A 12202-nucleotide genomic window follows, 5' to 3' on the forward strand; every position below is an offset into this window, starting at 1 on the left:
AGAAGGGGAGGGTGGCTATATATGTGAAATCACCTCTTGTGGCATCATGTTCTCTAAATATCACAAAAAAATGTGCTTTTGGTTTTTGATTTGTCCATAAGACAAAATCCACATGTATCTGTTGATGGCATTTATCCCCTTCTTCAAGCCCTCACAAATTGGTTGTTGATCATTGCTAGACAGCCATTTTCAGGTCTCCCCATAGATTTTCAAGCAGATTTAATTCAAATCTCTAACTCGGCCACTCAGGAATATTCACTGTTTTCTTGGTAAGCAACACCAGTGTAGATTTGGCCTTGTGTTTTAGGTTATTGTCCTGCTGAAAGATGAATTCATCTCCCAGTATCTGGTGGAAAGCAGACTGAACCAGGTATTCCTCTAGGATGTTACCTGTCCTTAGCTCCATTCCGTTTCTTTTTTATCCTGAAAAACTCCCCAGTCCTTAACGATTACAAGCATACCCATAACATACCCATAACATGATGCAGCCACCACTGTGCTTGAAAATATGGAGTACTCAGTAATAGGTTGTATTGGATTTGCCCCAAACTTAAATGTCACACCCTGATCTGTTTCACTGGTCTTTGTGCTTATCTCCACCCCCCTCCAGGTGTCGCCCATCTGCCCCATTATCCCCTGTGTATTTATACCTGTGTTCTCTGTTTGTCTGTTGCCAGTTCATCTTGTCTTGTCAGGTTTTACCAGCGTGCTTTCCCGTCTTTCTGTTTCTCAAGTTCAGTTTCCTAGAACTTCTGCCAGCCCTGATCCCGAGCCTGCCTGCCGTCCTGTACCTACCTGACTCTGACCTGATCACCTGTCCTCTACCTGCCCCATGTTTATAATAAACTGTACTATCCACCTCCTGTGTCTGCATCTGGGTCATGTCCTGAGTCGTGATAGTATGAACTGGCCATGACTGACACAGCAGACTTGGACCAGCTCCACAACGCCGTCTCCTCCCAGGGAGCCACCATTGGAAGACACAAGGAGTTACTTCAAGGTCTTATGGAAGGATTCCAGACCATGGCGGAACACCAGGACATGCCTTCAACACATTGCTGGAGCAATTCCTGCCCCGGGACGTCTTCCTGCGGGCTTGGGAAAAGCCCGGACCTCTCCGACCTCCGGGAGGTTTTCAGCAAGGCCCATGCAGCCTCGCTTCCTCCACGTCGGCCCTATGACTGCGTCATTGACCTTCTCCCGGGCACTACACCACCTCGGGGGCGGCTTTATTCCCTGTCAGGGCAGGAGACCAAGGCGATGGAGACGTATATTGAGGACTCCCTGGCTGCAGGGGGTATCCGTCCTTCTGGCTCCCCCGCCGGCGCAAGGTCAAAACCCTGCCGGGGCCTGAATGACATCACGGTTAAAAATCGTTACCCGCTTCCACTCCTCGCCTCGGCTTTCGAGCCTCTCCAGGGGGCTACCATCTTCTCCAAGTTGGACCTCCAGAACGCCTACCATCTGGTACGGATACGGGAATGGGATGAGTGGAAGACCGCCTTTAACATGGCTAGCGGGCACTACGAATACTTGGTGATGCCGTTCAGACTGACCAATGCTCCTGCTGTGTTCCAGGCCCTGGTAAAAGACGTTCTCTGGGACATATTGAATAGGTTCGTGTTCGTCTACCTTGATGACACCTCGTGTTTTCCCACTCGGCTCAAGAACATGTCCTCATGTCAGACAAGTCCTCCAGCGTCTTCTAGAGAACCAGCTGTTCGTCAAAGCGGTAAAATGCAAATTCCATCGCTCTACCATCTCCTTCCTTGGGTACATCATAGCTGCAGGCAACATACAGATGGATCCTGAAAAGGTGAGAGCGGTGGTGGATTGGCTGCAACCCACCTCCAGCGTGGAGCTGCAACGCTTCCTGGGATTCACCAATTTGTACCGCCGGTTCATCTGGGGTTACAGCACCCGGGCTTCCCCACTGTCAGCTCTCACCTCTCCCAAGGTCTTGGACCTCAAGCACCAATTCACTACCAGCCCCATCCTAATCCATCCAGATCTGTCCCGGCCAGGGGGTCCTCAATATACGTCTCCATCGCTGATGGCAACTTCCTGGTGGAGGTCGATGCCTCAGACGTCAGAGTGGGGGCTGTCCTGTCCCAGCGTTCGGCCCAAGACCAAAAGCTGCGTCCCTGTGCTTTCCTCTCCCATCGTCTCAACCCCACGGAAAGGAATACGACGAGGGTAACCGGGAACTACTTGCGGTGAAGATGGCATTGGAGGAGTGGAGGCACTGATTAGAGGGCGCGGAACACCCATTCATAGTATGGACAGATCACAAGAACCTGGAATATCTCCACGCCGCCAAGCTCCTCAACTCCAGGCAAGCTCGATGGGCCATGCTGTTCACCCGATTCAACTTCACCATCTCCTACCTACCTCTTGTCTCGCAGCTGCACTCATCTGGGGTATAGAGAACCAGGTCTGTGGGGTGCAGAGGGCCCAGCTAACCGGATGTTTGTCCCGGACTCTGCCCGTTCCTCGATTCTGGAATGGGCTCATTCCTCTCGACTGGCCTGCCATCCTGGCTCCCGTCGGACCCTGGCCTTTGTACGACAAAGTTTTTGGTGGCCCACCTTGGTTCCTGATTTCTTCGTGTTCATCTCCGCCTGCACCGTGCATGCCCAGAATAAGACTCCTCGGCAAGCTCCGGCTGGCCTCCTTCAACCACTTCCCGTCCCTCACCGTCCCTGGTCACATATATCCCTGGACTTTGTCACTGGTCTCCCCCTGCCTGATGGCAACACGGTTATCCTTACCGTGGTGGACCGGTTTTCCGGTCCCCAAGCTACCCTCAGCCAAGGAGACGGCCCAGCTCATGGATCCATGGACTTCCGGTGGATATTGTCTCTGACCGGGGTCCTCAGTTCTCATCCCAGTTCTGGAAGGCGTTCGGCACTGGGTCATCGATCAGCCTGTCCCCCGGGTTCCACCCCCAGTCTAACAGCCAGTCGGAGCGAGCCAATCAGGCTCTTTGCTGCCTCATCTCCGCCAATCCCACCACCTGGAGCCAGCAGCTTGTGTGGGTAGAGTACGCCTGCAACATCCTCCCTTGCTCAGCCTCTGGTCTCTCGCGTTTTGAGTGCTCCCTGGGATATCAGCCCCCACTCTTCCCGGAGCATGAGGAGGAGGTCAGCATACCCTCGGCCCAGATGTTTGTTCACCACTGTCACCGTGCCTGGAAGAGAGCCCGGTTGGCTCTTCTCAAGACCACCTCCAGGTATCGACGACTGGTCGGACCACCACCGGACCCCGACTCCCCGTTATAGTCTCGGGCAGAGGGTATGGCTGTCCACTCGGAATCTGCCCCTCCAGATAGAGTCCCGCAAACTGTCCCACTGTTTTATCGGCCCTTTCCCCATCTCCTTGATTCTTAGCCCCTCTGCTGTTCGTCTTCTGTTGCCCTGTACTCTCTGTACACTTTTCACGTGTCTAGGATTAAACCTATATCTCACAGCCCTTTGTCTCCTGTTTCCAGGTTCTGTTTCCTAGTTTTTCCCAGTTCTGACCATTCTGCCTGCCCTAACCCCAAGCCTGCTTGCCATCTTGTACCTGCCTGACTCTGACCCGATCACGAACCTCTGCCTGTCCTATACCTGCCCTTTGCCTGCCCAGTATTTATAGTAAATTATCTGAGAACAGTATTATCCGCCTCCTGTGTCTGCATCTGGGTCATTTCCTTAGTTATGATAATACAACTTTGTATTCAGGACAAAAGGTGAATTGCTTTGCCACATTTATTGTACATTGTTGCAAACAGGATGCATGTTTTGAATATTATTATTCTGTACAGGCTTACCTCTTTTCACTCTGTCAATAATGTTAGTATTGTGGAGTAACTAGAATGTTGTTGATCCATCCTCAGTTTTCTCCTATCACAGCCATTAAACACTAACTGTTTTAAATTCAACATTGGCCTCATGCTGAAATCCCTGAGAAGTTTCTTTCCTCTCCGGCAACTGAGTTAGAAAGAACGCCTGGGCCTCCCGAGTGGCGTAGTGGTCCAAGGCACTGCATCGCAGTGCTAGCTGTGCCACTAGAAATCCTGGATCGAGTCCAGGTTCTGTCGCAGCCGGCCGCGACCGGGAGACCCATGGGGCAGCACACAATTGGCCCAGTGTCGTCCGGGTTAGGGCAGGGATGTTCTTGTCCCATCGCGCTCTAGCGACTACTGTGGCGGGCCGGGCACAATGCACACTGACACGGTCGCCAGGTGTACCATGTTTCCTTCGACACATTGGTGCGACTGGCTTTCGGGCGTCAAGAAGCAGTGCAGCTTGGCTAAGTTGTGTTTCAGAGGACGCATAGCTCTCGACCTTCGCCTCTCCAGAGTCTGTACGGGAGTTGCAGCGATGAGACAAGACTGTATTTACCAATTGGATACCACGAAAAAGGGGTCAAAGTAAAAAAAAAAGAAAGGACGCCTGTATCTTTGTAGTGTCTGGGTATATTGATACACCATCCAAAGTGTCATTAATAACGTCACCATGCTCAAATGAATACTCAGTGTCTGCTTTTTCTATTTTTACCTATCTACCAATAGGTGCCCTTCTTTGTGAGGCATTGGTAAACCTCCCTGGTCTTTGTGGTTGAATCTGTGTTTGAAATTCACTGCTCGACGGAGGGACCTCACAGATACAGTAATTGTATGTGTGGGGTACAGAGATAAGGTAGTCATTCAAATTTCATGTTAAACACTATTATTGCACATAGTTAGTCCACGCAACTTATTATGTGATTTGTTAAGCACATTTTTACTAATTCATTATTTAAGCTTGCCATAACAAAGGTGTTGAATACTAATTGACTCGAGACATTTAAACTTCACATTTTTTATTAATTTGTAGAAATGTTGAAAAACATCATTCTTTGTGTGTAGGTAGGTCAGTGACCAAAAAAATCTAAATTTAATCAATTTTAAATTCAGACTGTAACACATCAAAATGTGGAAAAAGTCAAGAGGTGTGAATACTTTCTGAAGTCACTGTAGATTTGTAAAATTTTTCCCCACAAGCTTTTCTTCATGATATGTGTTACAATGACTTCTCCTCTATTAGCTGCATGCCTGACCCTGAATTAGCTCTAGAATTGTTCATAAATTTGTATCTCTCTGTCAGGAAAACAGTCCGTGTAAACGCCTTAGAGTAAGAAATAGAACAGATTATTGGTTCTCTATAGAACTTTCAGATCTAGTTATGCTGACAAATCAAGAAATGCTGACTAGGCAATTGAGAAATAGATGCACTTCCTCAATCAAGAAAGCTTCTGGTGAAATTACAACATTTTGGAAAACAGTTAATGCACTGTAGTGTGGAAATTCCTCTCCTTCCCTACCAAAGCAAGTTGTGTCAAACTGGCATCGTTACTGAGAAAAATGAGATAAATAGTGCTTCTAAATCAGCATTTTATCTCTGCAGGCTTTTTATTTGAAAGAAATTGTGGTTTAATTGACCCTGGTCAGACAGTCAACTGCCTGCAATTCTCCCAGCCTCTACTTGCGTCGATGGAAGTCCCGTCAACTTCTGGTGAATCTTTGTTTTCATTCCAACAACTTTCTACTTGTAATGTGCCAGACGCCTTAAGCAATATTGATGTAAAAAAACACTGGGGCTGATTTGCTTGATCCTTTCTTGCTGCAGCTTTCTGCTCCTCTGATTGCAGAATCTTAAACCCACATTTTTCACCTTACAATTATTTCTGGTACCATCCCCAGAGTCTGGAAGGCGGCCCATATACTCCCCCTTCAAAGGTGGTGACCTGTGCGACCGACATAAATATTGTCAGAGCTTAATTCCAGAGCTTCAATTTGCCTTTATTGCCCTACAGAAAGCCTGTGTTGAACTGAAATTGGCACTGAATGGAGATCCCATCAATGTCCACCAAGTTAGGTAAATCTGCTTTTAGTTTTTTTACCGCCTCATGTGGAATGATCTCCAAAATTCCTTAAAGTTGGTGGAGTTGGTGCCTCTAGGGCAGGGCTGGGCAACTTTGATGGGGGTGGGGGCCCCCCAAAAAACGGAACTCAACATGAGGGAGCTCGTAAGTCTGCGTACCCACATCGTTGTGTATTCTATTATTCTAACTCTCAACAGTAAGTTTTTAATTTGTAATTTTATTGGTCCATGGGCCTACAAAGCGGGGGTTGCCAGTTGCCCATCCCGGCTCTAGGGCAATTCAGGCGAATGTTAGAGGGCCTTTTACTGAAGAAAGTGTTTAAATTATATTATTGTGTTTTGCTATCGTGTTAGGTGTTTGCTTTTCATGTATTGTGTAATTGATGTGTATATAGATACAGTTGAAGTCAGAAGTTTGCATACACCTTAGCCAAATACATTTAAACTCAGTTTTTCACAATTCCTGACATTTAATCCTAGTAAAAATTCCCTGTCTTAGGTCAGTTAGGATAACCACTTTATTTTAAGAAGGTGAAATGTCAGAATAATAGTAGAGAGAATTATTTATTTCAGCTTTTATTTCTTTCATCACATTCCCAGTGGGTCAGAAGTTTACATACACTCAATTAGTATTTGGTAGCATTGCCTTTAAATTGTTTAACTTGGGTCAAACATTTCGGGTAGCCTTCCACAAGCTTCCCACAATAAGTTGGATGAATTTTGGCCCATTCCTCCTGACAGAGCTGGTGTAACTGAGTCAGGTTTGTAGGCCTCCTTGCTCGCACACGCTTTTTCAGTTCTGCCCACACATTTTCTATGGGATTGAGGTCAGGGCTTTGTGATGGCCACTCCAATACCTTGACTTTGTTGTCCTTAAGTCATTTTGACACAACTTTGGAAGTATGCTAGTGAGTCATTGTCCATTTGGAAGACCCATTTGCGACCAAGATTTAACTTCCTGACTGATGTTGTGAGATGTTGCTTCAATATATCCACATAACTTTCCTACCTCATGATGCCATATATTTTGTGAAGTGCACCAGTCCCTCCTGCAGCAAAGCATCCCCACAACATGATGCTGCCACCCCCGTGCTTCACGGTTGGGATGGTGTTCTTTGGCTTGCAAGCATCCCCCTTTTTCCTCCAAACATAACGATGGTCATTATGGCCAAACAGTTCTGTTTTTGTTTCATCAGACCAGAGTACATTTCTCCAAAAAAGTACGATCTTTGTCCCCATGTGCAGTCGCAAACCGTAGTCTGGCTTTTTTATGGAGGTTTTGGAGCAGTGGCTTCTTCCTTGTTGAGCAGCCTTTCAGGTTATGTCGATATAGGACTCGTTTTACTGTGGATATATAGATACTTTTGTACCTGTTTCCTCCAGCATCTTCACAAGGTCCTTTGCTGTTGTTCTGGGATTGATTTGCGCTTTTGGCACTAAAGTACGTTAATCTCTAGGAGACAGAAGACGTCTCCTTCCTGAGCGGTATTACGGCTGCGTGGTCCCATGGTGTTTATACTTGCGTACTATTGTTTGTACAGATGAACGTGGTACCTTCAGGCTTTTGGAAATTGCTCCCAAGGATGAACTAGACTGGTGGAGGTCTAGAATTTTTTATCTGAGGTCTTGGCTGATTTCTTTAGATTTTCCCATTTTGTCAAGCAAAGAGGCACTGAGTTTGAAGGTAGGCCTTGAAATACATCCACAAATGATGTCAATTAGCCTATCGGAAGCTTCTAAAGCCATGACATCATTTTCTGGCACAGTCAACTTAGTGTATGTAAACTTCTGACCCACTGGAATTGTGATACAGTGAATTATAAGTGAAATAATCTGTCTGTAAACAATTGCTGGAAAAAATACTTGTGTCATGCACAAAGTAGATGTCCTAACCGACTTGCCAAAACTATAGTTTGTTAACAAGAAATTTGTGCAGTGGTTTAAAAACGAGTTTTAAATAAATAAATGCAGGGCTCATCTGCAAAAGAGACAGTGGTCTCAGCATGACTCTGTGCTTAAATAAAAGGTTAAATGAAAAATAATAAAAGATAATTTCATGTCTCGACAAAAGGCTACTAAAACCATCAGCATATGTTCAGTGAAGTCCATAAACATTGTTTTTCAATGACAGATTTTGATAGTTATAATACCTATGCCAAGTGACATTCAACCTGTTCTAAAGCTACCTTCTCTTTGTGGGTGTGTGGTTGCTGGTGCCATGGTGGTGCTGAATGGTTTCTTCCAGGGTGGGGGGGACAGAAGTCTTCTCTCTCACTCAGGTAGGTCAGGATGGAGCAGGTGGTACCATCCACCCCATAGAAAGCATAGCAGGGGTCTGAGTCCCAACGGGCTTGCAGGAACTGGGAATGTAACGCCAAAGTGTTTGTGTTCGAAAAGAAAGAGAGAGACAAAAAAATTGGTTTGGGACAACGGTGACAGGAGAAATGTTGACTTCATGGGCCCAACAACAAAAACAGATTTAGCATTTACAAGATTAACTTTCAACTAATTGTGTTGTGACTCACCTCAACTTTCTCAGCACAGTGGGGATACACAGGGTCCTCGGGCACCTCACAAACCTCACGGAGACCTGACAAAAGAGATTGTGATATTATCTAATATTATACTTTATTTTACCAACAACCTCTGTGCTGCTCAGAGTACTCAGTGGGTAATAAACTTGAATCAGCACTCGATTCCTACACTGTAAAAAATACATTTGGATTCAACATACAATTGTAAGGAAACCAGCTGCAATAGGATTGTGAGTTTTCTTAACATTTGGGCATATAGTTGAACTAACATACATTCTCAAGTTGAGTGAACATACAATTCAACTTGAAAACTAAATCTACCTTATTTGTACATTTCCCAGTTAAAATTTAAATATATGACAATACATTACATACAGTTGAAGTCAGAAGTTTACATACACTTAGGTTGGAGTCATTGAAACTTGTTTTTCAACCACTCCACAAATTTCTTGTTAACAAACTATAGTTTTGGCATGTCGGTTAGGACATCTACTTTGTGCATGAGACAGGTAATTTTTCCAACAATTGTTTACAGACAGATTATTTCACTTATAATTCACTGTATCACAATTCCAGTAGCTCAGAAGTTTATATAAACTAAGTTGACTGTGCCTTTAAACAGCTTGGAAAATTCCAGAAAATTATGTCATGGCTTTAGAAGCTTCTGATAGGCTAATTGACATCATTTGAGTCAATTGCAGGTGTACCTGTGGATGTATTTCAAGGCCTACCTTCAAACTCAGTGCCTCTTTGCTTGACATCATGGGACAATCTAAAGAAATCTGCCAAGACCTCAGAAAAAAGATTCTAGACCTCCACAAGTCTGGTTCATCCTTGGGAGCAATTTACAAACGCCTGAAGGTACCACGTTCATCTGTACAAACAATAGTACGCAAGTATAAACACCATGGGACCACGCAGCCCTCATACCGCTCAAGAAGGAGACGCGTTATGTCTCCTAGAGATTAACGTACTTTGGTGCCAAAAGTGCAAATCAATCCCAGAACAACAGCAAAGGACCTTGTGAAGATGCTGGAGGAAACAGGTACAAAAGTATCTATAGCCACAGTAAAACGAGTCCTATATTGACATAACCTGAAAGGCTGCTCAGCAAGGAAGAAGCCACTGCTCCAAAACCGCCATAAAAAAGCCAGACTACAGTTCGCGACTGCACATGGGGACAAAGATCGTACTTTTTGGAGAAATGTACTCTGGTCTGATGAAACACAAATAGAACTGTTTGGCCATAATGACCATCGTTATGTTTGGAGGAAAAAGTGGGAGGCTTGCAAGCCAAAGAACACCATCCCAACTGTGAAGCACGGGGGTGGCAGCATCATGTTGTGGGGGTGCTTTGCTGCAGAAGGGACTGGTGCACTTCACAAAATAGATGGCATCATGAGGTAGGAAGATTATGTGGATATATTGAAGCAACAGTCAGGAAGTTAAAGCTTGGTTGCAAATGGGTCTTCCAAATGGACAATGACTCCAAGCATACTTCCAAAGTTGTGGCAAAATGGCTTAAGGACAACAAAGTCAAGGTATTGGAGTAGCCATCACAAAGCCCTGACCTCAATCCAATAGAAAATTTGTGGGCAGAACTGAAAAAGTGTGTGCGAGCAAGGAGGCCTACAAACCTGACCCAGTTACACCAGCTCTGTCAGGAGGAATGGGCCAAAATTCACCCAACTTATTGTGGGAAGCTTGTGGAAGGCTACCCAACATGTTTGACCCAAGTTTAACAATTTAAAGGCAATGCTACCAAATACTAATTGAGTGTATGTAAACTTCTGACCCACTGGGAATGTGATGAAAGAAATAAAAGCTGAAATAAATCATTCTCTCTACTATTATTCTGACATTTCACATTCTTAAAATAAAGTGGTGATACTAACTGACCTAAGACAGGGAATATTTACTAGGATTAAATGTCAGGAATTGTGAAAAACTGAGTTTAAATGTATTTGGCTAAGGTGTATGTAAACTTCTGACTTCAACTGTATATCATAAGGCCTTCCTTTGAGGGCCTAGTTACAACCTAATGCACTGGTCTGAAACTCCTGGTTTACAGGCCACATCAAGCCTGCAAGTCACATTATGCTTGCTTGCAAAGTGATGTGTAATTCCTATTGGAATCCAGCCAGAGTGAGGATATATTTTAATTGCCTGCAACCTGCATTGAGAATGACTGCCAGGGTAGAGAAGATTGATTATTGAGTCAACCTAAAGCTTATAAACTGGATCAGTCATCTCAGTAAGGGAAAAAGTTAAACTACTAACAGATTGGATTTATTTAGAAAAATGTTTGTTATTTCGTGTGGTAGGGATGTAACGATTCACAGATATGCATCGGTCCCCGGTTCAAATGTTTAAGATACAAGTGCATTGGTAAAGGTGCTTCGACAAAGTACTGAGTAAAGGGTCTGAATACTTACGTAAATAAAGTATGTTTTTTTATTTGTAATAAATTTGCAAAAATTTCTAATAATCTGTTTTGACTGCATTATGGGGTATTGTGTGTAGATTGATGTGTGTAAATTAACTTTAATAATGGAACACTAGTCACTTTAATAATGTTTACATATTGCTTTACTCATTTCATATGTATATACTATATTATATTCTACTGTATTTTAGTCAATGCCACTCCGACATTGCTCGTCCTAATATCTCTATATTTCTTAATTCCGTTCTTTTACATGTGTGTATTGTTGTGAATTGATAGATATTACTGCACTGTTGGAGCTAGAAACACAAGCATTTCGCTACACCCCCAATAACATCAGTAAAACAGTAAAAGAATGGAGTTAAGAAATATATAAATATTAGGACGAGCAATGTAGTGGAATTGACTAAAATACAGTAGAATAGAATACAGTATATACATATGAAATGAGTAAAGCAGTATGTAATCATTATTAAAGTGACCAGTGATTCCATGTCTATGTAGCAGCAGCCTCTAAGGTGCAGGGTTGAGTAACCGGGTGATGGCTATTTAATAGTCTGATGGCCTTGAGATAGAAGCTGTTTTTCAGTCTCTTGGTACCAGCTTTGATGCAGCAGTTTGTTGATTCAACGTACAATTGTACAATTGTAAGGCAACAGCTGCAATAGGATTATGAATTTGCTCAATATTTGGGCATATAGCTGAACCAACATACAGTTAGTAATTCGACTCAACAAGTTTTTATACTCGCTATGAGCAAAGTTTGTTGAGTGAAACTTTTTTTGAACACGCATTAGCTGAATTTGGTGTCCTTTCAAAGTCTACCCAACTCAGAATAACGCTGATTGAGCAATTGGTTAAATTGGTTTTTTACAGTGTAGCATTCTATAGCATGAGAAGAAACCCACTGTGTTCCCAAAGAGGCCCCTTCCCGTAAGCACTCCACCTTCTTCCCCCTAGTGTCAATCACACACACACACACACACACACACCATAAACGTCAAACACACACACCTAACCCACCTGCCTACCCCACCCCAAACATTCTCCTTTACAATGCAGACCGTGCCAAAACACACAGGCCTTAGCTGTGTAAAACAACCTTGTAAAACGGGCAGAAAATAAAATAAAATCCCAGTCACAGCCAAGGTGCGAAGCCCGAAAAAGCTGATGAGAAGATGAAAAAAAAATCAGCATCTGAAAAAACACACGTACGAGTCAACAGGCCATTGAAAGGACTCCTGGGTAATTTGATCGCTCTTTATGGGGTCTGAGGTAATGTGAGGGGAAGAGAGGCGGGTCGGGAAGGAGGGTGG

General features: G+C 44.1%; 1 protein-coding gene across 2 annotated transcripts in view; it reads right to left on the reverse strand.

The window, feature by feature from the left end:
* The window catches only part of LOC106579191 (alpha-1,6-mannosylglycoprotein 6-beta-N-acetylglucosaminyltransferase B), a 47761-nt gene that overhangs the window by 19350 nt on the left and 16209 nt on the right, over window positions 1-12202 (reverse strand). For both annotated transcript variants that reach the window (XM_014158861.2, XM_014158860.2), the window contains 2 exons: window positions 8432-8496; window positions 8093-8266 (listed from right to left, as the gene is read on the reverse strand). In XM_014158861.2, coding sequence (XP_014014336.1) covers window positions 8093-8266; window positions 8432-8496 — 239 coding nt within the window. The remainder of the gene's footprint in view (window positions 1-8092; window positions 8267-8431; window positions 8497-12202) is intronic.

Source organism: Salmo salar, chromosome ssa19 (genome assembly GCF_905237065.1).
Source record: "Salmo salar chromosome ssa19, Ssal_v3.1, whole genome shotgun sequence".
NCBI lineage: Eukaryota > Metazoa > Chordata > Actinopteri > Salmoniformes > Salmonidae > Salmo > Salmo salar.